Below are 27,864 nucleotides of genomic sequence, written 5' to 3'. Positions count from 1 at the left end.
TATTGGTGTTTAGTGCCTGGTTTAATATTTGTAGTGTTGCCTTTTTATAGGTAGGGTTGTTCCATTTGAGTGCATGCCATAATGCAGGTGTAACTGTGTGCGGATTAGTTTGTGTGCATTATTGCAGATCCTGGGACTATGTTAGGTGCTATATTTCTGTTTCTATTTCTCCTGTTTTGCACTGCCTGAAGAGTGGCTTTTTTGGGTTTCCATTCCAGTTTCTGTCTCCATATTTATAATTTGTGGTCTTTCTGTACTTGGTGAAGGTCAATTTTGTGTGTGTGACCGAGGTGAGGTATTTAACTAGCATGTAGTCTAGTAAAATACCTCATCTTCAGGGTCATTCATCAAAATGCGTTATGGCATTAATGCTCGCGATAATAGCACTAGCACATGGCGTGAATGCAAATTTTGGGAAGGGGCGGAATTAGTTATGAAAATGAGAGGCAATATCATAATACATGCTATCGCACAGTTTTTTTAATTGTATTTCTGGGAAGAGAGAGAGTGAAGATTTGATGTCATTTGGAGTGAGGAAAGTCTCTCAAAGATGAAATTTTGTACTATGTTAGCTCACCCTAGCTTGATGGTGCCCTGTTATAGAGTTCATCAAGCTAGAGCAAGAGAACATAGTAGAAATGTCATCTTTGTGAGACTTTCCTCACTCTAAATGGCACCAAATCTTCACCAAGGTGTACTGTGCTGTTTGTATATCTCTCTCTCTCTCTCTCTCTCTCTCAGTGAGAAATAAGAAGAATCGTGGGGCTCGAAAAGTTTACCACACCATGCGATGCTATTTATGCAAGGCGTTTAAGGTTAATCCACAAGGTACCGACTGAGAGGTTTACAAGTCCCTACTTATCTCTATATTTTATTTTTCTTACTGATTTTTTAGTAATGAATGTAACTTCTTTTTAGTCTTATTTATTTTATATTATGATGGTTTATGTAATTTTATTCTGTTTTATTTTTATGTTTTTGTTTGGTTTTAGTTATTTTGTACACTGTAGTGATAGAAACTTGTTTCTGTACAATGGTATAGAAAATTTGCTCAAATAAATAAATAAATAAACTATGTTATCGCATGGTGCAGTAAATCTAAAATTACCATAAACATGCCCCTTTTTCTTATCGTGGTTATTAGGTCTGCGATGTTACAGCATTTTGATGAATCTAGGGGCTTATTTGTTGTGTTTTCTCAATAGGTGTATTGGTGGTGAACAGCTACTTTTTATAAGTAGGGCTATTGCGCCTGGTAATAGGGGGAGTTTGTGTTGCTGTTATTGAGATAACACCAGAGTATCTTTTTTGTATGGTGAGTTGTACGGGGAATATTCTAGTTCTGCTTTATACCCATTGCTGAGGGTCAGGGGTGAGGCTGAGGCTTCTGTGGATGCAAAGTGTACATTTACATTTAGCCTTGTGACAGTCATGTTCAGGATGTCACACATGTGAGAAGTTCTGAGAACTATCTATCAGGTGTGTTCCCTCAGAAAAAAAGGTTGAGAACCACTGATCTAAAATATAGCCAGCTGCACTCATAAAGAGTTTATACTAATTAGGAATTTTTTTTTTGTCATTTGGGAGATTGAGGGGAGAGATACTTACTGTGAGAAGATTAAGAGTTTTATCTACATAGACGCGCTTCATCAAGTTCATTGAATACAAGGAACTAATCTTTGAAATGTCGGAGGCAATTGCTTGGAATCCGATGTCAACTTCTTTGACTTTTTCAAAATGAAGAACCTGGTGGCAAAAATGTAAACCTGATAAGCATTAACATAGTAAAGAGCCATATGTATCTATCTATTATTACACACACGTGTGTGCACGCGCATACACACACACACACACATATACATTTGTCTGCATAAATTGCAATATTTGTTGTGCTCCCCAAATAATAACAATAATAACAACATACCTATTAAATAGCAATCAGCAGTCAACATTTAAACACATGCTTTCAGCAGTTTTGTGATATGGATTAATTAATCCGGGAATAAATAACGATTTATGAGCAGCATGTAAAAATAGATCAGACTTTCCATCCCTTGAAGAAAGAAACTGATCAGCCTTCAGAGACACTAGTCTGTGGGTTAGCACAGGGGTGAGCGTAAAGTTTTGAGCCCCGGCCCCTTTTACATTCATGTAATTGGTTGCCCCCCTTCCCCCCAGATAAGTTACTACAATGCATGTGTATGTGTTTATGTATATGTAACCCCATCCCGGTGTCCTGCACGGGTGGGACCATAAATGGATTTGTAAGTTCTTTGGGGCAGGAACCCTGACCAGCTTTTCTCTGATGTCCCTTCCCCAGGGTGTGAATCCTGTTGGCTGGGGGAAGGAAGGTGTCGTTTCCGGTCCCAGTGCAGGGGTGGCTGACTTCCTCTTGGTTATCCCTGGGAGAGGGGGGGTCACTCCTCTTTCTGTGTGCTCAAATAAAGACTCTAGGCCTACTGGGTTAGTGTCCAAACTTAAATTTACTGTTGCAGGCGGCACAATAAATATGCTTTCAGCACCATAGTATTTTCTCTTCTCTATTACATTCTTTGCCTCTATCTGTGCAGGAATCTTTGCATGGGCAGGGGATCCTACCACCCTCCTGGTTTAGATGAGATGGAGGTCCTGGTGGGCAAAGCAGCTTTTAAGATGGGCAGGATAACCCCTTCCACGGATGGCCAAAAATCCTTCCTTGCACAGAGAGTAATCTCTGTTCTCTCCCCAGGGGCTGAAGACTCTGGATCGGTGTCCTCTAGGATCTTTATGGTTCTTGTATTCATGCCGGCCAATTCAGTATGGTGCGCTCGGCCGAATGCATCGTTTAGCACCTGTTTGGCCACGCATTTTTGACGCGCATCTATTACCCCTTATACTGTAAGGGGTAATAGCGCCTTGAAAACGCACAGCCAAACTTGCAAAAACTAATAGAGCTCTTCACATGCGAATGCATGTTGATGAGCCTATTAGTCAGTCGCCTGGGATACTGAAAGTAAAATGTGTGGCCAAGCCGCACATTTCACTCTTAGAAATTAACGTCATAGTGATATTAAGTCGGAGGCACCAAAACTAAAAATAAAAAAAACCTTCAAGAAAAAAAAAAATCTGCCTGCCAGTCTGCGGGTTCGAAAATGGATGCTCAATTTTGCCAGTGTCCATTTTCCGAACCTGTGGCTATCAGCTGACAGCCGTCACTTCCGCTAATAAGCGCCTCCTAATTATCTCATGTTTTGATTTTCCTATTTAACTTTTTTTTTTTTTTACTATTTTAGCCTTTATTATCCCCTCCACCACCTCATTCTCTCTGGCCTCTTTGTCTATTCTGCTCCCCTACTTCACCAACTCTTTCCCTCAGGGACGGAACCAGCTATCGTCTTTCTCCCTGGGTGGGGATCTGGCGGCAGCAAAACCTCCTCTCAGTCTGAGGATGGCAGCTCTTCCTGGGTTGTGGAACACCGCAATATCTGCTCCCATTATATCCCACAGTTAGCGGCTCCCTACCCCGGCCTGCCATAGCAAAAGCAGCTCCTCTCCACAGCCCACCGAAAGAGATGCATGCTATTGCTTACCATGATATGACTACATTCTGGCAGCTCGTTCCCTCCCTCCTCAGCTTACAGTACTTCCACGGCACTGAGACTCGACAGTGTAGCCATTTTATTCTTCTCTCATTGGGCTGCCAGAGTGTCCCCCCTTCAGGACTGTTTAAGCCCCGCCCCCCAGTTTGTTCAACCCTGCTCTATTGCATTCCATTGTTCAGCATCATACAATGACTGTAAATCAGCCACTTTCCTATCAAGACATCTCAGCTTATACATAAAAGCAGTATCAGCTCTGTAACGATATTATATTCTCACAGTTGAATTAGACCTACCTTTTCCATTTGGGTTGCTGTATCACATTTGGCACCTTTATAAGCCAGTGCCAGCGAAGACGACAGGCATAGTGGAGAAAAAATTACATTATCTGATTTGTGCTGTTCAGATAGTTTTTTGAATATGTCAATTGCCAATGCAGTGTTTGCCAAGCGTAGAGGATCCATTTTTGTAAACCTAGAATGCAAATGTAAAGATTGAATTAACATTATTATGTCCAGAACATTCTTTTTTTCAAAAGCATTTCAAAATCATGGGACTTATTTCAAAAAGGACTCAACCCCTTTTTGTGCTTATGGGAAAAAAATTATTTTATTGAATAAAGTCCCCAATTATCATAACATTGGTAAAGATGTGGTGGTTTGCCAAAGAAACTAGAGTAGAAAAAATAAGAGATTTGTGCCAGTGGAAAACTCTATGATTCCATTATCCACTGTCATTGTCTTCAAGTGATGACACAAAAGGAAAATGATCCCGATAGCATCAGTGTATACTAATATGAACAACAGATGCTACCAAGATAGAACAATGTATTGTGCTACTGAGTAGCTCCCTAATTCTTTCCAAAATACTGCCCAACAAGATATGTTTTGGACATCTAGGGGGATTCAATATACTAGCAGGCATTAAAATACCAGATAATATTCAAACTGTTAGCCTTTTCCACAATGCATTTATGGCCTTGCTCCTGGTTACCTCTTTTCTCTCTCCTACATTATCAACTTTCTCATTGCAAATCATATTCTGTCTTCTGCATTCTCTGCACTCAATTGCTTCTCAATTTTAAGCTGTCTCACTATTGGGTGATACGCTTTGTGCAATGAGCTCCCTTCACACACTGCACTATCACCTCGCTCTCTACCCGAGGCATTGCTAGCTAGGTACCCAAAAGAACCAGGGCATGCCTCCATAAGCCCTTCCTTCCCCCCCCCCCCCCCCGCCCTACTGAGATGTTGATAATTAAACAACTCAATCACGATTAGCAACTTCCTTCCTCCTCAAGAACTATCCTGTAACAATATATAATTGGATACTACACTTTTAAATATTACATTATCTTTGAACTATGTTCCCATGCAGCTGTCATCAGGGAATCTTCTTATATTATCTGCGACAAGGCAACAATACCCTGTTAGTTCGATCCCAGAGCTTGGTCTTATGGCTCTCTCCACACCTGCCTCTTACCAAACTCTGTCCACATGGAGGCAGAACACTATAGCTCATAAAGCAATTCTTCTATATGGGAAGGAAATCTGTGTTCTAAACAGAATAGAATATAATCCCAATATAAACCGTGCAGCTCAAGTCCTACAAAGCTTGTATGCACAGGAACTCCCACAACAAAGGGTGCAAAGCAGAACTAGGACATTTCCGCTTACCATTCACCAGAGAAAAATAATATTCAAATTCTGGTGTAACCTCAATAACAGCAATAAAAACTGTCTCCACTACAAGGAGCATTGTGTAAATGTTGTGCTGGAGATGGACCCTTGGCCTGGTGCAGGTAGGACCAAGAGAGCGCCTGTCACCAGGAAGTGGAGCACAGGAAGGGACAGAAGCTAGCTGGAGCTTCGCCAATAGCAACCCGGGATTTCCGCAGGTTGAGCCCTTGAGTACCTGGGCTGCCTGGCCTTAGGTCGGCCTCGCAGGGTCTCCTAGAGAGGAAGCGCAGAGGAGTGCCCACCACGAACAAGGGTGTGTGGTCAATGTCCAAGCAGGAATGTCCAGAAGTCGCAGGAGGCCAGAATAGAGTGTCTGAGTGAATAGCGAGGATCAAGGCCAGAGTATCAGTCCAGAATGGTCAGCCAAAGCAGGGGTCAGTACCTGTAGTCAGTCCGGGAGTAGTCAGGTCAGGCAGAGGTCAAGTTCCAGGCAGCGGTCAGATGTGATCAGTGGACAGGCAGAGGTTGGTTCCAGGCAGCGGTCAGACTTGGTCAGTGGACAGGCAGAGGTCTGTTCCAGGAAGCAGTCAGACGAGGTCAGGAGCAAGCAAAGGCCAGTACTGTGAGATCAGTCCAAAGGGTACTACCAGGAATGGAGAGACGAAGGAACAGGAGACGCTGGCACAGGAGACACTGGAACAAGGCAGACTAAGAACACCAAAGTGTTTGACACGATTGCCAAGGCAAGGAAGTGGTGTCTGACCACTTCCTTAAATCCTACTGTAAATCAGGGTGCCGTGGAGCTGGGAGTCACCCTTGGCCCTTTAAGAGGCCGGGTGGTCCGTGTGCTCGCGCCTAGGGGCGGGGCCGATGCCATGGAGGATGCTGAGCCCCACCGTGAGGCCTGTGAGCGGTGGAAGGTCCGGTGGATGCCACCGCGGGATGCCGTGGATGAGCGGAGCTGGCAGCAGCAGGGGAGGACAACCTGGGACCCGCCGGAGCAGGGACGGGGTGAGCAGGCGCGGGCCAAGCGCAGATGGGACGCGCAACAGTAATAATTCAAAACCCTGCAAAAAAATGGACACACTGCCAGATTAAAACAGTAACAACCCTACCTATGAAAAGGCAACAATGGAAATATTACACCAGACCCTAAAACACCAATACACTTCCTATTAAAAAAATGGAACAAGCCAGGCAGCTATAGTTCCCTACACAACTAGCAGAATACCTCACCTTGGTCACACATGCACATTTGAATCCCCTTTCAAGGCCCCACGGCAGAAAAGTTGGGCCAGCGCTCCTCTGTGTTGTGCCCGTCGGTCGCAGATGGCTGCACCCTCTATTGCTCACCTTTTAACTGCCTGATTCAGTTCCTTTTGGGAAGATGACTGCCTCCGCTTCTCCAAGCCGACCCCGCCGGTGTCCCCGCTCTGGCATGGGTGAATGCGTTCACCATCTTTCTCCCGGAGTCACCTAGGGCACACGCGCGCCTGCACCTCCGTCCTTTACGTGTGTCATGGCGGGAAACTCGGGGGCGTCCCCACCGCATGACTTCACAAGCTCTGGTATTTAAACTCCGTTCACGATTCCTATTATGAGTTAGCAAGGAATCCTCCATGCTAATCTCTCTTCGCTACCAGACGCTTCCGCTCTGTGTACTCTCGTTCCAGGATGACTTAGGTACCCGCTCCTCGGGGGCCTTGCCTCTCTCCTGTCTACCTCCTGGGGTTGCCTACCACCTACAAGGACGCCTAAGGTACCCGCTCCTCGGGGGCCTTATTTCGTCCCGGAACTCTGCTCCTTGGGGGTTCTCTCCTACTACAACTGCCAGCATCAGAGTGAGTACTACCGCTCCATTTCTGTCTCTGCATTGTCTCACCTCTCTCCACATAGATCCTCAGCCTACCCTGCACCGCGGACCACTACCGGATCTACTCTCACTGGCCTTTCCATCCAGGCCTGGGTTCTCGGCCTAGCCCGCTTCACGGACCACTACCGGACCCATCTCCCTCTCGGGACCTGGTGAGACTGTGGAACTGCCTTTTCCACTCTGCAGCCTTCAGACGGAACATTGTCATCAGACATCTCCTCTTCTGGCTGGGATCATTGCCCATTCCTCGGGTTACCATCTACGTTGCAGTATAATAAAGACTAACTTTCTCTGTGTTCATCTCTACTCGGAGCTAGCCTATCGCTGCAAGTCCCCGCAGGGCTCTGCCCTATGGGAGGTGCCATCTCTTGCAGCGACCAAGGGGCCCACGCCTCAATAGCCAAAATACAACACTCTGATGATGTCAGCGTGGCGGGATATTTAAACCCCAGCCACGCTCTAGTGCCTCAGCAAAGGATCTCCTGCTTTGCAGTGCATGTTGCCTCATCATTCCCTGCCTCATCTCTCTAGCAGATTGTACTAAAGGATAAAATAGACAATTTCAACTATCCAACAGGTTTAAGAAAGCATAATTTTCCTTAGGAAAAAAAAGAAATTTAAAGGCAAAGGATCATGATATCACAGCAGGAAACTGGAGGAAGGAAGATTAGAAAAAATATAAAGAAACACTTCTTTAATCAGAAGATGCTTGTGAGGGGTGTCTACAGAAAACCCCCTCAGACTACCTTAAAGGACCGGGCACAGGTGTCTCGCACGACCCTCCTTAAAATTCAGACACACAGGGTTTAAGAACACACGCAGAGTTTAAGAACTCAGGACCTATTAGTGGGGCTGATGCAATAATTTTTGTGGAAAGAGGGCGCTGACTTTTCAGTGCCCGCTTTCTTAACGCACGCATGACGCACGCATGGCGCCCGCAATGATATGATTTGATATTTTTTTCAAGAATGTCGGTATATAAAAATTCTAAATAAATAAATAAATAAATAAATAAGGGGGGCACCATGCAATAGGCAAATTAGGGGGGTTGCGCTAGCAAGGAGGTGATAGGGTCACTTGCGCGACCCCCGCGGCGACTGCCAGTTATGAAGACAGACGCCGATAAACTCGGCATCGGTTTTCATAACCGTCCATCTGCCAGTAATGAAAACGGACCGATCAGCATCGGTCTTCATAACTCGGCAGCCTGCCGAGGTATTTTTTTGTTTTTTTACTGAAGAAGTACAGAAAAGCAGTTTTTTCTGCTTTTCTGTACTTCTTTTACATGTGCTCAGCTATTAACGCCTGCTCCAGGCAGGTGTTAATATCTGAATGATAAATGTGCATCTGAGACGCACATTTATTTTTTTGAATGCGGAGTGATGAGTAATAGCCTCATTCACATGTATTTGCATGTGATGAGCGCTATCTCATTCACTCCGCGTTAGACGCGGGTTAAATAGACGCTAAGCCCCTTATTGCATTAGGGGATGGATTAACGCCTATTTAACCCATGTTTGACAGCGGGTTAAACAGTGCACATTGCATTGCATCGGCCCCAAGGTTAGGGTGCAAGAACCAGGAATATGCTAAGACCTGTTATGTATTATACCGAGTACTTCAAGATGATACCAGGACTTCAAGATGAGCTGCCTAATTTGTTTGTTAAGTTTTGCACTGCATTTGTTTTCACTGTAAATAAACTACACTTAAGGAAGAGCCAGACCTTGCCTCCTTTGTCCTCTAGCTGGTTCTAAACTGCTACCGCTTGAGTTACCATATATGATGGGAGAGTGGGATATCTTGCCTAAGCAGGAAGCACAGACAAGAATACAGCCCCAGCAGGAAAAAAAAAAACACTGCAGAGTTGTTTTTTTTTCTTCCAAGTTCCACTTACTGAGCTTTTGCACAACAGGCCAAGAGGGCTAGCCCCACCTGCATATTCAGGGGTCAAGTAGTAAGTAAGGGCTGAACAGGCCATCAGGTTTTTTTTGTTTTTTCACCACTCTCCTATCCCTGGAGAAGCGCATAGTTGGAGATAGCTCAATAAGCATGGGACATGGAACAGGTGATCCAGGTCCTTGCTACAGGGCAGCAACAATTCCAAAATGCTCTGAAAACACAAATTAATCTCTAGCAGGCATTACGGGAGTAGGTGGTGCAGGACAAACAATGCTAATGCAGATAGCTCAAGCTGTGCAAACAGCCATAACCACTCCATCTTCTGTATCACCAACACTAATTAAGATGTCCTTCAGAGAAGACCCTGATAGGTTCTTGAAAAACCTTTAACGAACAGCACAACTGGCAGGCTGGCCCGAAGACAGGTGAGCTATCCATCTGGGGTATCTACTCACCGGGACTAGTCAAGATGCCTTCCAAACAGCTAATCTAGGACGGATGGTCACCTACCAGGAAGTAAAGGCAACCATACTCGAGACAGCGGGACTCACCCAAGAAGCCTATCGACAGAAGGTCATGCAATTAGCACACAGCCACCTTCTTGGGGGTCACCAAGCTCAAGAATGTCAAATGGTCCGAGTATTCCAGCTAGGGGACCTCGTCGTCCTCCCCCCATCTTCAGAAAGCAAGCTGTTAGCCTGTTGGCAAGGACTCTATGAAGTTTTGGAGAAAACAGGGTCCGTGGATTACAAAATAGCTTAGCCAGATAAATGAAAGAAAACTCAAATCTATCACATAAACCTCCTAAAGAAGTTGGTTGCCCATGAGTGTGGAGTGGTGCAAGAAGGAGAGTTTGATCCAGAGGTCAGACCTAAAGTGAACCAAGCTCATGTTCCTTTTGGAGAACAGCAGTCCACTACACAGACAGCTGACTTAAAGCAGCTGGTAGAGAAAAATAAGATCTTCTCGAACCTGCTCAATCATACCCATTATGCCTCCTGAGTAGGGTTGCCAACTGGCTCCAGATTTTCATGAAAAGTTGATCCAGTCCTGATTTTACTCCCTTGCATGCAGGCACTTATAGTCTTGCTTTTCTTAGGGAATGAAATAGGGAAATCTGAATAAGTCCCAGCATGGAAAGGGGTAAAACCAGGACTGGATTAACCTGTCCCAAAAATCTGGAGCCAGTTGGCAACCCAACTCCTGGGGTTGTGGTATAGCAATGTCCCTATTGGAATCCGGAGGCCAGTTGCTGCATCATCAAGACCAAAGTGAAGGAGATGCTCCAGCTCGGGGTAACAGAGGAGTCTAACAGTGATTGGTCCTCACTTAGGGGTAGATTTTCTAAATCTATGCGCACGTGTACTTTTGTTCGCGCACCAGGTGTGAACAAAAGTATGCCGGATTTTATAAGATACGCTCATAGCCGTGCATATCTTATAAAATCCGGGGTCGGCGCACGAAAGGGGGTGCACATTTGTGCAACTTGCGCACGCTGAGCCCTGCGCGCACTGCCCGTTCCCTCCAAGGCCGCTCCGAAATTGGAGCGGCCTCGGAGGGAACTTTCCTTCTACCCCCCTCCCGCACCTTTCCCTCCCTTCCCCTCCCTTCCCCTACCTAACCCCCCACCCCCCCCCCCCCCCCGGCCCTATCTAACCCTTCCCCCTACCTTTGTTGGCAAAGTTACGCCGGCCGGGGGCAAGTGTAACTCTGCGCGCGCCAGCGGGCTGCTGGCGTGCCATCACCCGACCCGGGGGCTGGTCCAGAGGCCTCGACCATGCCCCCGGGCCGGCACCATGCCCCCAGCATGCCCCCAAAAATCGCACCACCCACCCATCACGCCACCGACACGCGCTCTTGCGAAGCCCCGGGACTTACGCGCGTCCCGGGGCTTGCACACACCGCTGAGCCTATGCAAAATAGGCTCGGCGCGCGCAGGGGGGTTTTAAAAGGGTTACGCACATAACTTATGCGCGTAACCCTTTTAAAATCCGGCCGTTATAGTATTGGTGCTGAAGCAAGATGAAAGCATAAGGTTCTACATCAAATTTAAAATGGTAAATGAGGCCTCAAAACTCAATGCCTATCTGATGCCACGAGTTGATGAACTGTTGAGCATCTGGGATAGACCCAGTTCATCTCTAGCCTGGACCTTACCAAGGGGTATTGGCATTTACCTCTCACACCATCAGCAAAAGACAAGACTGTGTTTTCAATGCTAGGTGGACTGTTCCCATTCACCATCCTCTATTTTGGACTTCATGGCACCCCCGCCATGTTTCAATGATTGGTCAACTGCCTGCTCCACCCACATCAAGGCTACGCAGCCACCTACTTGGATGACATCAGATAGAAGACTATCTTAGCCAACGCCAGGCCATCCTAACCAGTCTGAAGGAAGCAGGACTAACAGCTAACCCAAATAAGTGCTTACTGGGAGGAAAAGAACTCCAATATCTTGGCTACACCCTGAGGAATGGCAAGATCTAGCCATAAACAAAGAAAATCTAGGCGATCATCTGGGTACCAATCCACAGATAAAAGTGAAAGTGATTCATTCCTAGGCATTATGGGATAGAAGATTCATTCCCAACTACTCAGAGAAGATGGAGCATCTCACAAGGCTGTTGGTAAAGAAAGCACCAGAGCAGGTCCAATGGTCAGAGGAAGCAGAGAAGGCCTTCAGGGCCCTGAAAGAGGTGATATACTCGGAACCAGCCCTGATAAGCCTGGACTTCATCAAACCCTTCACAGTGCAGGCTGAAGCCTCAGAAGTCAAGTTGGGAGCCATCTTGGTCCAAGAGAAGGATGTCAAGAACATCCTGTGGCATACATTAGCTGTAGGTTGATGCCACAAGAAAGGTGGTAGTCAACAGTGAAAAAAAGAGGCCTTGGCAGTTAAGTGGGCCTTAGAGTCCTTATGCTATTACCTGCTGGGGCAGCAGTTCACCCTCAAAACGGACACCAACTGCTCCTATGGATGAATAGGTACAAGGAGACCAACATGAGGGTGATGAGATGATTCCTAGACCTACAACTTCAACTGTAAGATCCAACACAGGGCAGGAAGGGAGACTGCTAAAGTGATTTCCGGTCAGTAAAGGTGTCCCTTCCACAGGAAGATGCTCATCCCGACAAGGCTGAATGGAGGGACAGAATATGTGAAGGAGTCTATAGAAAACTCCCTCCTTAAAGAACCAGGCACAACTGTCTCACCTGGTACTCCTTAAAATTCAGACACACAGGAAATCTTAGGGGAAGGGAGGAGCCCCGCTCCAGAGTTTAAGAACTTAAGGTCATGGAAAAGTTAGAGAGGCCCCAGGAAGCAGGCAGGAGCCAGGAATATGCTAAGACCTGCTATGTATGATACCGAGTATTTGTGAGATACCTGAACTTCAAGGTGAGCTGCAGAATTTGTCTGTTTTGTTATGCACTGCATTTGTTTTCATTGTAAGTAAACTGCACTTAAGGAAGAACCAGTTTGCCTCCTTTTCCCTCTGGCTGTTTCCAAAACTACTACCACTCGTGTTACCACAGTGCTAAATGCCTGGAATAACCCAATGGCAGAGATGACAGTAACCGAACCACAAAAGAATTCAAATATGCTTGGGATATATATACAGGGGAGGGGAGAAGTAGGGTGAAAAAAAAGAAGGTGTCAAGTCTGGGTTATGGTATGGAAACAAGTTTGCACACATAGCTAGATTCACAGACAGCCAAAAGAGGGAGAAAAAGCTGGCTTGCATAGTACTGCAGAATAGCTGCATCTAGCTTGCAAGCAGATTTGGTGAGATTGACCAGCACACAGCGGCAATAATTTTTGGTATACTCAGAAGTAAAATTAGCATGAGCTAGCAAGCATGAATGGTGGGTCATCTTGGCTATACCGTCCAGCTAAACGAAAAAAATAAGGATCAATCTCCTGCAGGAGGTCAAGTCTGTACAAATGACAGCTGAGAAATCTCTGTAAGTTCTATATGGGAACACAGAATATCGAGAGGATCAGTCCCCATAATGGTGAGGGTCAGGCTCTCTAATTTATTTTGTGGGTTCAAGAAAATGTGGGGTTATGTAGATGGTGAAATGGACTCTATTGTTCACAGTGGGGCAGCGTATTTCTTCTCATTGGTCAGGAAGGGACTCGCTTATCCTCCCCTGTATGAACCTAATCCCCCTTTTACTCAGTTAGTGCTGGCTTAAATAAGAGCTCTAAAATAAAGTCACTCCATTCACAAGCTTAACAGAAGCTCCCAAATTTATTATATACATTTTAGGAGAGATAACCTGTCAATAGTGAATAATCAGAGTTCATGGCATACATAGTAATACATCGATCAGGCATCCCAAGGGCTAAGGTACCATATTCTCAGGTCCCACATTCTTAACTACAACCTGAACAGAATTTAAATCTTCCATATCCCCTCCTTATCATAGAGACCATTGAATGGAATGTAGAATGTACATCCCCATTACTTAAGTATCAGGCTTTTTCCCAAAACTACAAGCTCCCCTTTCATCCCAGAACAAGTGAATCACACTTTTCCAGATTCCTCATCCTTTTAATCCAAATGTGGGCCATGGAACTCAAATCCCAATTATTTCCTGAAGCCACTCACACCTGACCCCCATGAGCTACTCACATCCTCTTAGCCATCCTGATTCCCACCACTGCCCAGTCTCCTCCACACTAAGGCCTCCATGGGGCACTCCTTGTCTTGAAGTCAGCCCCAACCTCTTAGCACTTGACCACTTCCTCAGGGGGGAGGAATTGTCTTTTCTCCTAAAATCCTCGTCCACAGGCCTCTCCCTCATCTCCATTCTCTAGCTTTTTCCTTGGGAAGAGGTAACCCCTCTTGTCCCACTCTAAGCCTCGGGCCTCTCCACGTGGGGAAAAACCCCTGCAGGCCCTCACTCCCTACTGGGAGGTTCACAAGGCCCATCAACCTACGGGCTGGCTACTCCAGGCTCCCTATATCCTAGAAGTCCCTTTCTTTTCAGCTCCAAGGGTATCTCCCGCCAATTTGACCTGGTATTTGTATGCTCCAGGAACACCTCCCACCTGTAAATTGCCTCAGGGTGGAGTCCCTGGTGACCTGGGCTGAGGTAGAGAAGGTAGGTAGGGCCTCATGATGTTTCTTTGAGAGGGCGTACCTGAAAAGCCCTGTTTCCTGCTGGGCTTTGTGTGGCTAAGTGTAACCCGCACAGTCTGCTGGGGTAAGGAGAGAAAGCATAGACAAAATTAGGAAATGTCTTGAGTAAGAATGTTCATCCAGAAAACCTCTGGAAAAAGAAATGATGCTGTGCTGAAAGGTTTAACAAATTTTGGGGGTCATTTTCCAAGGAGTTACCGCAGGAGATAATTCCACAAATCGCGCTAACAGCTGTTAACGCGATTTGCAAATTTTTAATTCAGGGGGGTGGAGTATATGTAAAGTAGGAAAGAGTTATCGTGTGTGGTGAAACAGCTGCAGTGTTAGTGCGGCCAATAGCTACAACCCTTTCATTTGCGATACAGGCTGGTAAAGGTTTATCACTGTTCATGATGTTGCTGGACAGCCTGTTTCAGGAGGGAGAGAGAGAGAGAGAGAGAGAGAGAGAGAGAGAGAGAGAGAGAGAGAGAGAGAGAGAGAGAGAGAGAGAGAGAGAGAGAGAACCTTGTTATAATGTGTGTGTGCTCCCTAGACAACTATTTGTATCCCTATGAGAGGCCCACCTAGTAACTCGAGGTGGGGATTAGGTATGAGTGTAGGGGGTTGGGGGCCGCTTTCACATTCAACATGAGACGTACGAACAGAACAGTGGTCTCTTGTGAAGATTTGATGTCCTTCGGAGTGAGGAAACTCACTCCAAGATGAGATTTGGGCAATGTTCTCTCAATCTAGCTTGATGTTGCCCAGGTAGAGTGTCCATCAAGCTAGATTGAGAGAACATTGCCCAAATCTCAGCTTGGAGTGAGTTTCCTCACTCCGAAGGACATCAAATCTTCACAAGAGACCATTGTTCTGTTCGTACGTCTCATGTTGAATGTGAAAGCGGCCCCCAACCCCCTACACTCATACCTAATCCCCACCTCGAGTTACTAGGTGGGCCTCTCATAGGGATACAAATAGTTGTCTAGGGAGCACACACACATTATAACAAGGTTCTCTCTCTCTCTCTCTCTCTCTCTCTCTCTCTCTCTCTCTCTCTCTCTCTCTCTCTCTCTCTCTCTCTCCTGAAACAGGCTGTCCAGCAACATCATGAACAGTGATAAACGTTTACCAGCCTCTAGCACACAACATATCACAAATGAAAGGGTTGTAGCTACTGGCCGCGCTAACACTGCAGCAGTTTCACCACACACAATAACTCTTTCCAATCGTGCTAACAGCCATTAACAGGATTTGCAGAATTATCTCCTGCACTAACTCCTTGGAAAATGACCCCCTAAGGTTCCTTATATACTTGAAGTCTCAGCATTTTCAAAAACCACATGAAAGTTATGACTTCATTACTGTCAAATGTTATATCGATATGTGGTTCTCATTAAAAAATAAAGTTAGATTTTGAAAACATGGATTGTGAATGACTATAAAACCAAAACTTAAAGGGGTTAAAATAGAAGTAAGTAAAATTAAGAAATGAATTAAAAACAGAAGTGGATTTTAAAATTTTAGTATATTTCCCATAGGACATATGTTTTCAGGACATAGCTGGACTTTACTGGAGATTATAAAAATACAGTGTACTCAATATCTAAATTAAAGCCATTTGGAGACATTGTATTAAATTTAAAAATAAGTCTTTGCTCCGTTCTTAAAAGTAACTTGTCTATGTCATCTCCTCTCCATGACAATTTAGGTTTTCACCATACACAGAATCTGTAATCTTCAAACATGATCAGCGGACACAGAATGTTCAACCAAAGGTTTGCCCTCTACCTTTCTTTTGATAGCACTTTTATGTTCCATTATTCTTTTGTTTAAGGGACCTATATTTTTTCCAATATACCATTTATCGCATGGGCATCTGGCGGCATAGACTACTTCCTCACTTTTACAGTTTCTTAGAGTCATAAACCAACAAACTTGGATAAGTTCACTGTAATCTCCAGGAAAAGAGTTATTAATTTAAAAAAAAAAAACCTATGATATTTGCAAGAAATCCTGAATGCAATATTGTGGGATGAAATTTTCCCCATTTCTCGTATTTCAAAGTTGTAGATATGGGGGTTGATCCTGCAGTGATCATGCAAGGCCTCTCTCAGTTGTGTTTACATAATTGTTTACTGCTGAATACAGAGGAAACCAAACTTTTGTTTATAGATGATGGGGGTGCAGTGATGCCTCCTCTAACTGCCAGAGCAGGAAGTGGGTTGTTTGAGGAAGGTAAAAGATTGAGGGGTATTGATGGTTTCCATGCTTGACATGGAGTCTCATATTTCTGGAGTGATCCGGCAGGTGTTGTTTTTTAACTTAAGCAACTCTGGAAGATTTGTCCTCTATTAGATGTGCCAGTCTTTGAACTGGTAGTACAGGCTTCATTTCTGCCGCTTTTAGATTATGTAATTGTTTGTTTTTGGATCTTTCCAAGATCATTCATCAGCTCCATCAATAAAATTAAGATGAAGGCAGCAGTCCAGAAGCAAGAGGGGGGCTTTCCAGTCTTTTGCATTGAGTGTCACATGTATGATTTTTTACCCGCCGGTGAGAGATTCTATGTGTGCACTTGGTGCAAAAAACTCCTGGCTCTCAGGCAATGAGTCCAATCACTGGAGGCTAGAGTAGCAGATCTGGAGGAGCTGAGGCAGACAGAGAGGTACATTGATGAGACCTTCAGGGACATAGTAGCCAAGTCCCAAATCCAGTCTGGCAACCCTAGTGCTGCCTTGGATCAGAAAGGTCTCCCAGTAGGAGAACATTACCCTGGGAGTAGGAGAACATCCTACTGGGAGACTCCTACAGGAAGTGATCCTGTAGCAAGGTCTTGCTTTCCAGGTGATGTTTTGTCCTCTAGCACTCAGGAAAAGTCTCCCAGAGCTACTGCCCAGGAGGGAAGGTTAGGCCGCCATCATAGTTGGTGATAGGGATGTGAATCGTGTGATCGATCGTCTTAACTATCGATTTTGGCTGGCGGGGGAGGGAAATCTGATCGTCATGGTTTGTTTTGGGTTGTTTTTTTTTTTTAAATCGTTAAAAATCGTAAATCGGGGGAGGGCGGGAAAACTGGCACACCAAAACAACCCTAAAACCCACCCGACCCTTTCAAACAAATCCCCCACCCTCCTGAACCCCCCCAAAATGTTTTAAATTACCTGGGGTCCAGTGGGGGTGTCCCGGCGCGGGAGGGGGGAGGGCGGGAAAACCAGCACACCAAAACAACCCTAAAACCCACCCCGACCCTTTCAAACAAATCCCCCACCCTCCCGAACCCCCCCCCAAATGTTTTAAATTACCTGGGGTCCAGTGTGGGGGGGGGTCCTGGCGCGATCTCCCACTCTCGGGCCACAGCTGCGTTAATAGAAATGGCGCCTGTGGCCCTTTGCCCTTACCATATGACAGGGCAAAGGTAGCGCCGGCGCCATTCTGGTTCCTGACACCCGACGTCACGAGTGCAGGAGATCGCTCCCGGACCCCCGCTGGACCCCCAGGGACTTTTGGCCAGCTTGGGGGGGGCCTCCTGACCCCCCCACAAGACTTGCCAAAAGTCCAGCGGGGGCCCGGGAGCGACCTCCTGCACGTGGGCCGTATTGCCAATATTCAAAAGGGCGCCGGCGCTACTTTTGCCCTCACTATGTCCCTGGGGGTCCAGCGGGGGACCGGGAGCGATCTCCTGCACTCGTGACATCGGGTGACAGGAACCAAAATGGCGCCGGCGCTACCTTTGCCCTGTCATATGGTAAGGGCAAAGGGCCACCGGCGCCATTTCTATTAACGCAGCCGTGGCCCGAGAGCGGGAGATCGTGCCAGGACCCCCCCAACTGGACTCCAGGTAATTTAAAACATTTTGGGGGGGTTCGGGAGGGTGGGGGATTTGTTTGAAAGGGTCAGGGTGGGTTTTAGGATTGTTTTGGTGTGCCGGTTTTCCCCCCTCCCCCCCTCCCGCGCCGGGACCCCCCCACTGGACCCCAGGTAATTTAAAACATTTTGGGGGGGTTCGGGAGGGTGGGGGATTTGTTTTAAAGTGTCGGAGTGGGTTTTAGAGTTGTTTTGGTGTGCCAGTTTTCCCGCCCTCCCCCGATTTACGATTTTTTGATGATAAATCGGGGGAATTGCTATTGTATCGCGGCTCTAATGATTTTTGATGATTTAAAATATATTTGACGATTGTTTTAAATCGTCAAAAAACGATTCACATCCCTAGTTGGTGATTCAATTATTAGAAATGTAGATAGCAGGGTGGCTGATGGACATGAGGACGGCCTGGTAACTTGCCTGCCTGGTGCAAAGGTGCCAGATCTCATGCGTCACCTAGATAGGATTATAGACAGTGCTGGGGAGGAGTTGGCTGTCGTGGTACATGTGGGCACCAACGACATAGGAAAATGTGTGAGAGAGGTTCTGGAAGCCAAATTTAGGATTTTAGGTAGAAAGCTGAAATCCAGAACCTCCAGGGTGGCATTCTCTGAAATGCTTCCTGTTCCACGTGCAGGTCCCCAGAGGCAGGAAGAGCTCCAGAGTTTCAATGTGTAGATGAGACAATGGTGTAGGGAAGAGGGATTCAGTTTTGTAAGGAACTGGGAAAACGTTTGGGGAAAGAGGACACTTTTCCGAAAGGATGGGCTCCACCTTAACCAGACTGGAACCAAGCTCCTGGCACTAACTTTTTAAAAGGAGATAGAGCAGCTTTTAAATTAGAACAAGGGGGAAAGCTGACAGTCATTCAGCAGTGCATGGTTTGGAGAAATGTATCCTTGAAGGATACTAATGAAACAGGAGAGTTAGATCATCCCAACAGAGAGGTTCCAATAAAAGCAAATGAAGTCTATGTGCCTATATGTAAAAAATCACCTGAGCTAAAGATTTCCAAATTATCCCTATCAACAGAAAAGCAGGTTGTTAATACAAACAGAAAACACACTTTGAAATGTCTGTATGCCAGTACCAGAAGTCTAAGAAGTAAGATGGGAGAGTTAGAGTTTATAGCAGTAAATGATGAGATTGAGTTAATTCGCAACACAGAGACCTGGTAGAAGGAGGATAACCAATGGGAGAGAGCTATATCAGGATACAAATTATATCGCAATGATAGAGAGGATCAACTTTGTGGGGGTGTGGCACTTTATATCCGGGAGGGTATAGAGTCCAACAGGATAAAGATCATACAAGAGAATAAATGCTCAGTAGAGTTCTTGGAAGGGGGGTCAATAAGTAAATCTACAGCTCTAACAGTAAATTTTCAAAAGGTGCAGCTGCAAAGTTTTAAAAGTGTTCAACAGGCATGGACATTGTTTAAAAATACAATCTTAGCTGCACAGTCCAGATGTATTCCACACATTAAGAAAGGTGGAAGGAAGGCAAACCGATTACCGGCATGATAAAAGGTGAGGTGAAAGAGGCTATTTTAGCCAAAAACAATCCTTCAAAAATTGGAAGAAGATCCATCTGAAGAAAATAGGATAAAGCATAAGCATTGTCAAGTTAAGTGTAAAACATTGACAAGACAGATGAAGAGAGAATTTGAAATGAAGTTGACCGTAGAGGCAAAAACTCATAAAAACATTTAAAAATATATCCGAAGCAAGAAACCTGTGAGGGAGTCTGTTGGACCATTAGATGACCGAGTGGTTAAAGGGGCTCTTAGGGAAGATAAGGCCATTGCAGAAAATCTCAATGAATTCTTTGCTTCTGTATTTACTAATGGGGATGTTGGGGAGATACCAGTTCTGGAGATGGTTTTCAAGGATGATGAGTTAGATGAACTGAACCAAATCACTGTGAACCTAGAAGATGTAGTAGGCCAGATTGACAAACTAAAGAGTAGCAAATCACCTGAACCAGATGATTTGCATCCTAGGGTTCTGAAGGAACTAAAAAATGAAATTTCTGATCTATTAGTTAAAATTTGTAACCTAGCATTAAAATCATCCATTGTAAATAGAGGGTGGCCAATGTAACCCCATATTTAATAAGGGCTCCAGGGGCGATCCGAGAAATTATAGACCAGTGAGCCTGACTTCAGTGTTGGGAAAAATAGTGGAAACTATTCTAAAGATCAAAATCACAGAGCATATAGAAAGACATGATTTAATGGGACACAGTCAACATGGATTTACCCAAGGGAAGTCGTGCCTAAAAAATCTGCTTCATGTTTTTTAAGGAGTGAATAAACATGTGGATAAAGGTGAACCAGTAGATTTGGTGTATTTGGATTTTCAGAAGCCATCTGACAAAGTCCCACATGAGAGGCTTCTAAGAAAACTAAAAAGTCATGGGATAGGAGGCGATGTCCTTTCGTGGATTACAAGCTGGTTAAAAGACAGGAAACAGAGAGTAGGATTAAATGGTCAATTTTCTCAGTGTAAAAGGGTAAAACAGTGGAGTGCCTCAGGGATCTGTACTTGGATCGGTGCTTTTCAATATATTTATAAATGATCTGGAAAGGAATACGACAAGTGAGGTTATCAAATTTGCAGATGATACAAAATTATTCAGAGTAGTTAAATCGCAGGAGGAACCCCAGGAAGCATGATGGTCTAGCAGCTTACAGATGTGCCCCCTTCTCTAGTAAGATATTGGAAGAGGGGGTTATATATTAATAGATCCTGACCATTTGGAAACATTTTTCACAATGAGGTTGCTTCAATGCTCAGCTCTCCTCCATGCATTACTTTCTTATTTGCAAGATTAAATAGAAGCTGATCTACTGTTATGATATAGTTTTGTTATGAATTTTATGTTTAGAAAGTACCATTCCTTTTCCTTAATCTTTGTTTATTTATATGTCATCTCCCCCCCCCCCCCCCTCCCCATTGGTTCAGGCTCTGAATTACCCCTAATGCTTGGGGTGTGGAGTACCACATAACAAATTATATTTACTATTATGTTTTATCTTCGGGTTCATAGCCTGAGTACGGGATGAGACAGGGTCCCGGTCACCTCGATATCACAATTCTGTGCCCTTCCCAAACAGCCTTTTGTTGCACGCCCCATCCGCACTCGGCCCACACACGGGCCTGCTCACCTCGCTAGCTCCTCTACAGGTCATGGTTTGGCCTCCCCAGTGGCAGCCGCGAGCTCCCCCAGGCCTCTGCGTCCCGCAGCGGTGGTCGCCGGGCCTTCTACTGTGCACCAGGCCTCACACCGGAGTTCGGCGTTCTCTGTGGCATCGGCCATGCCCCTACGCGCGTGCGGATCACCCGGTCTCTTGTAGGCCCAGGGGCGGGTCCTAGCTCCGCGGCGCGCCCTGATTGAACGTACTACTTAAGGAAGTTCCTGCCTGCACTTCCTTGCCTTGGCAATCAGGTTGGCACAGTATGTGTACTAGTTTGCCTCCGCATTCACAGCCTTGTTCCAGCATCTTCCTGTTCCAGCCTTGTTCCAGCGTCCTCCTGTTCCAGTGTCTGTCTGTCCTTGTCTCCCCAGGTAGTACCTTCGGACTGATTCTCTGGTACTGACCTCTGCCTGCTTCACTGGCCATTCTGATCGCTGCCTGGATTCTGACCTTTGCCTGCCTTCGTGACCTGGTCTGACCTCTGGAACCTGACCCCTGCTTCGTTGACTAATCTCAGACTGATTCCTGGTATCTGACTCCTGCTTTGGCTGACATCCCTCGGACTGATTCTCGGAACCTGACCCCGGCTGCCATTGACCATGCCTCCTTGATTCTGGCTCTGTCCCTTGCCTTGTCATTGCCTACGCTGTATAGGCCTTCTTTGATACCCTAGGCCTTCAGTCTAGTGACCAACTGTGCTCCCTTGCTACTGGTGGGCACACCTCTATACTTCCTCTCCGGGAGACCTTGTGAGGCCCACCTAAGTCCAAGCGGCCTGGGTCCCCAAGGGCTCCACCCGGGGGGATTGCGGGCTTCCAGTGGTGAAGCTCTTCCTAGCCTCTGTCTCCTCCTGTGCTCCGCCCCCTGGGGGCAGGAGCTCCCTGGGCCTGACCAGGGAGCCATCCTACACTGCACCAGGACAAGGATTCACTCCAAGCGCAACACCTTTCACTTGTGGCACCAGAGACCAGATAAAATCATCACACCAGAATAAAACAGTACTTAAACCTTTTTACTAATATTGTGCAAGTAGACAGTAAATCCAACCAGAACATTAAATAGGAAATGTACAGCAGTGAAGTATACTATAAACTTGCAGTTTTCTTATTTTAAATCAAGTAATGTAAAAATAACACTGGGTATGGCCTGTTAGCTAGGGCAACCAACATACTCGCATGGCTAGTAAAAAAAATAAGGAAGGGTTGGGGGGGAAAAGCAGAGAAGTACACAACTTTCAAAAATTGTCTTTACCCCTGAGTACTCAAAATGGGAGGAAAATAGATCCACTCCGATGTCAACAGTTTGTAAAGGGTGCATCCTGTCCCAAAAACAAAATTATGTGGAAAAACAATCAAGAAAATGAAGAAGTTCCTCTTGATGGTGGAGCTGGCAAGATGACAAACCAAACAGATGAACACTGCAGTGTGTGAAAGGTCTCCCTCTCCTGGGGAGCTTCCCCAAATGGTTTATTTGGTATAAATAGAAAGAGGGCCTGGTTTCAGTCTCTTACAGAAAGACTACGGTCCACCAAAAGGCAAGGAAATAAGCCTTCTCCCTCCTCTGCTACAATACTCTCTTTGCAAAGTTTAGATTACTTAACTCAGTCTCTTAGGAGGGTGATGCAGCCATGTGCTCCTGGGCCTGGATATCTCTGAAAAGGAAGTCTCTCAATTCCTGGATCCACTGTTCCTTGTTGAGATTTTACGTGTAGCTCAGCTATGAAGCAAGAACAGCTGTCTGTCTCTCTATTTCCTCAGAGTGTAGACTTCTGTCTGTCCCTCTTAATAATTAGCTCTTCAGGAGAAGAACTAATTGCAGGGTTGCAAGACCCACTCTTTCTGGCTTCTGGCTCCTGGCTCCAACTCATGGTCTACCCACCCCGCACACACAGAGCCAGCCAAATTGCACCTTTTCTATGTTAAATGGTCTTCCAGCATTCCTTTGGCTTCCGCCTCTGCTGGCTATCTCTGGGCAGGCTAACAGTACAGCCCTTTTCCCAACTTGCTAACTTCTGAGAGTGCTGGATGCTGGTTTTTGCAGGACATTTGTCATTTATAAGAGAGCACACAGGGTTATTATGTATTTTTATATTCCTTCACCTTGGCTGTGGCAGCTTGCAGTCTCTGCAGGGTTGAAAACCCCTTTTTGACAGGTCCAAAACACATCACTCAGATCCAGATGCAGCTCGATCCACACTGCAAAGCTCCAACACATGATAAGCTCTGCTTGCTACATATGATTGCTGTCTATATTCGCTTTTTTGTTTACTGTAGTTGACTGATTTAATTTGGATTTGAATGGTAGATGTTCTCTATTTCCACATGCCCAAATTAGAATTGAATTGATGTTGTAAAAATGTTTGACGTGGTCATATTTTATAGAAGCAATTGTTTCATGCAGCCAGATTCATGATTGTATTATTTGGGAAAGGAGTAGAGACGAGATGGACCGCAAATGGCAGAGACTCGGCAGGCCACAAGCAGCACCCATCCTGCTCGTGGCCGAGAAAAAAAAGGAGTTTACTCCAAGAAGAGGAATGTAACTAGCAGTTTACCATGGGGAATGGCCCCTTGACCAATTCATTTCACCATTTTCGTGAGTGACATTGTGGAAGGATTGTCGGGAAAATTTGCTTTTTGTAGATGATACCAAAATAACCCAACATGGTAGACAGCCAGAAAGGTGTGGAAAACATGAAGAGTGATCTAGTGAAACTTGAGAAATGGTCTAGAGTCTGGCAGTTAAGATTTAATGCATTTGGGCTGCAAAAACCCAAGGATGCATTACTCAATAGGGGTTGAATGGTTAGCAGGAAAAGGGAGGTGAATTTGCACCTATATAGGTCCCTGGTGAGGCCTCATTTGGAATACTGTGTACAATTCTGGAGACTGCATCTTCAAAAGGATATAAACAGGATGGAGTCAGTCCAGAGGGTGACTACTAAATAGTCAGTGGTCTTCATTCTAAAGTATATTGGAACAGTCTTAAAGATCTTATGCCCTAGAAGAAAGGCGAGATGGGGGGATATGATAGACAGACATTTAAAAATCTCCAAGTTTTTCTTACACAGGAGGTAGGTCTTTTTCAAAGAAAAAGAGGCTGTAGAATGAGGGATCATGGGATGAGGGCGAAAGGGGGTTGGCTCAGGAGTAATATAAGGGGATACTTCTTTATCAAAAGGGTGGTAGATGCATGGAACAATCTGCCCGTGGAGGCAAGGACAGCATCTGAATTCAAGAAAGCAAAGGATAAACACAAAGGATCTCTGAGGGAGTGGTAGAGCTGGGCAGTCTAGAAAGGCCATATGGTCTTTTTCTGCCATCACATTTCTCTGTTTCTTAAATTCTGCCTCCTTCTTCTTTCTCACAATCCAGCTCTCAGCACCAATCACAGATTGCTCCACTCTAGGCTCCATTTGTTCTTGGTCAAGCTGCTTGGCTTTGTCGCTGCTGCTGCTCCTCCTGCAATTGCCAGAGAATCCTGGTGCAGAAAATCCTGACATCTCATCAGGAATTCAATCATGCAAGGATCTGATGCTGATTGGTCCACAGTTCTCTATTGCACATTTTGGAGGCAGAAGAGAAAGTAAACTTCTTGCACAAACACTATGATCTTTGCTCAGTGATTTGTTACAATGCCAACAGACTGACACTCTGTCTAGCTGGAAGACTGCATCTATGGTCACATAAGGAAATGGTTCACCAGTGATTACTGCGTTCTATCAGTTGCCAATTCCTCTCCTCCTGATGACAATCTGTGAGGAGGCTGCTTCTCAAAAATCAGTTCATCAGTGCCTGGCAAAAAAAATAAAATTCTGTCCAAAGGCTCTAGTTCCCCTAATTAACTTTAACTCTGCCCTTGAAGCCAATGCACAAGGCAGCGCTGTATTATAAGCTCATGGGGGAGGGAGCTTCAAAACCTTTCCTTTATTTTGAAGGCTCCTCATATATGTATTGGACTAATACTATTCTGAAACTGTATTTAACAGATTCATTTTTAGATTATTGGTGGATTATTGTAGTTCTTTGTACTGAATAGTTTGTAAATGGCTTTAGCTTAAACCTGAATTGAGGAACATGGTATGCAAGTACTGTACTAGCAACATAACAATTAGTATGTTTGTTTGATTTCCTGTTTATTTTTCCAATGAGGCAGCCTATATTTCCATATAAGTCTTGTCTGTCTTATATAAGTACTTGAAACTGTGCAATAAATATAAAAATTTAAAAAAAGATCACAGTAATGCACAAAATCACATCTGGTACCATTCAGAAGACTTTTTAATCCATGTGTAAGTGTTAACGTATTAGCTTGTTGTATAAATCAGGACTTGTTCTTCTGAATTAGTCACTGAATGCACAGTGAACATGAAGGAGTTCAATTTTATGGACTATCGCTGTACGAGAAGATCTGAAGAACTATGTCTAATCATGCTGCAGTGAAACGCACAGCCATCTTGATTTACTAACATTTGCAACGCAAACGAACCCTAACACGTAATGACGTACTTACGCACTAACGTTTAGTGAACGTGACTCCATTTTGGATTCATATTTTGTATTGTATTAATACGAACGCCGTCGCAAATGTCTAACCCGTCAATTAAATGACGAAACAATAGTCTGATCATAAGCTACACCTACTAGAGACCACGCTAGCTATTGCTTGTTCAGCAGTTTGTAAAATGATTGTTCAGCAAAACCAGAACGCATATGCAAAAGATAAGAATTGTAAAGTGCATAAAAGTTTGCTCCTAAGGGGGCGTGGCATGCAGTTGTACTAAGCCGTTGTCTTAGCTGCATCTTGCTGGCAATAAAAGTCTATCTTTGCGGATCAGTTGTCTGGACCTCCTTACTGATTAAAACAGACGGTTACATTTGGCGAGCTTCAGCCAGGAGGTGCCGGGGACGCTATTTTAGCCCCCCAGCTGGTCCGGTGGTTTGGTGGCGGAGCGATCCCCCAGACTTACTTGGTGAGTGGCCACCGCTGAGTTCAGCGATCAGGTTTCTGAGGGGACCGTTCCACAGGGAACTTCTTGAGACCTCTGGGCTGGTGATTCGAAAAGAAGGCTTTCTTCGCGATCGAGAGAACGTTTCAGGCAAGTATACTTTTATCTGCACGGGAATAAGAAGTGGGAACCTGAATTAGAAACCAGATACAGCTAAATTACCAGCCGATCCTGAAAAATGGATCGAGGGGGCGTTGATCAAACCCCACAGCGTGGTTAGTAGGAGCTTCCCCTCCGAAGACCTCGTTACTGAAAACCTGAATTGGAATTTCGGAAATTTTTGAATTTTGGGAATCAGAAAGAAATCTTGGGAATAGGTTTCTTGTTGTGTGAAAGAGAGTGAATGGCCTCGCAGTTCTAGACCGGGCGACCGCGTTCTAGTCGGGGCAAGTGTGACCCTTTTGTGTCTGGCAGATACGGACCCCTTACCTATCTGCTATCCCTTCCCCTCTTTGTCTGTGCCTCTATCCTAAATGGGTGGGGGAGGGTCTACCCCGTTAAAAGTTATGACTGAGCACTTCAGCGAAGTGTTTGACAAACATACCTGTACTAAACCTGGTATGATCCAACGCTGTGCCTATCGGTGGCCGAGCTTGTGCGTCAACTGGCCCCCGAAAGGAACTTTCGATTTTGTTACGGCCTCTAGAGTCCGAATAGTAGTCACAAAAGAAGATCAGCCAGGTTTTCCTGAAGATATCCCATATATTAATGCCTGGATCGAAGTTATTCTCAATCCCCCGTCCTGGGCACAAAAGTTAGTAGAGGGAGCTGCCCTCATCATGGTGGCGCAGATGCAGAAGGCGGGCCACCGGAAGTCACCAAACCGGAAAAGAAAGGAGAAGTCGGCCATATTGGACGCAGACGGCATGACGTCACCGGAGGCGGCCATATTGGTAGTCCAGAAGGACGAAGAAACTACAGAAAAAAAAATTAAACCACTGCCGGCAGCGGAGACCATATTAATTGATGAACCAGAAGTTCTAGCACCGCCGCCTTACATCCCACTTTACCCACCGCTACTTAATCTGCCACCGATTCCTTCTTATGAACAAGCTGAGCCCTTGCCTAGTACTTCACAGGAAACGAAAAGAGAGTTAGAATCGGTAAGGGCAGAGGACGAACCGGAACCTCCTGTCTCAGCCCACACTCGTCGGAGAACACAAGCGGCTGCCAGTCTCCAACTCCCAATCAGAGAAACTGCAACTGTCGTACCTGCGGTCCCAAGTGAGGAAAATGCTTTCCAAACTGCACAGACAGACTATATACCTATGTCCCTTTTTCATCAAGCGATCTTTTTAACTGGAAACAGCTCGGCCCTTCCTACGCTGAAAAACCAGATCAAATGATTGATTTTTTAAACGGAATTTTCTCCTCACATAATCCCAACTGGGCTGACATCCGCCATCTGGCTTCTTTCCTGTTCACCACTGAGCAGCGGAGACAAATACAACAAAACATGGACGAAGCAGCCAGAAGTGGAGCTGGGTCAGACGGTGATCCTGATGCCGCCGCAAGGGAACTTGCTCCGACAACAGACCCTCACTGGGACTACCAAACTTCCAGTGGACGAGACCGCATCGCGGCTTATCAGAGAGCCTTCCTAGAAGCCTTAAGGAAGGGAAAAAGGAAAAT

General features: G+C 45.5%; 1 protein-coding gene across 2 annotated transcripts in view; it reads right to left on the bottom strand.

Moving 5' to 3' along the window:
- SERPINB5 (serpin family B member 5) overlaps positions 1–27,864 on the bottom strand; it is a 107,265-nt gene that overhangs the window by 62,237 nt on the left and 17,164 nt on the right. For both annotated transcript variants that reach the window (XM_029590313.1, XM_029590311.1), the window contains exons 2-3: positions 3,875–4,052; positions 1,609–1,746 (exon numbers count right to left, since the gene is read on the bottom strand). In XM_029590313.1, coding sequence (XP_029446173.1) covers positions 1,609–1,746; positions 3,875–4,042 — 306 coding nt within the window. In that variant the 5' untranslated portion in view covers positions 4,043–4,052. The remainder of the gene's footprint in view (positions 1–1,608; positions 1,747–3,874; positions 4,053–27,864) is intronic.

Source organism: Rhinatrema bivittatum, chromosome 2, assembly GCF_901001135.1.
Source record: "Rhinatrema bivittatum chromosome 2, aRhiBiv1.1, whole genome shotgun sequence".
Lineage (NCBI taxonomy): Eukaryota > Metazoa > Chordata > Amphibia > Gymnophiona > Rhinatrematidae > Rhinatrema > Rhinatrema bivittatum.
This window is presented reverse-complemented; position numbering and strand designations above follow the sequence as displayed.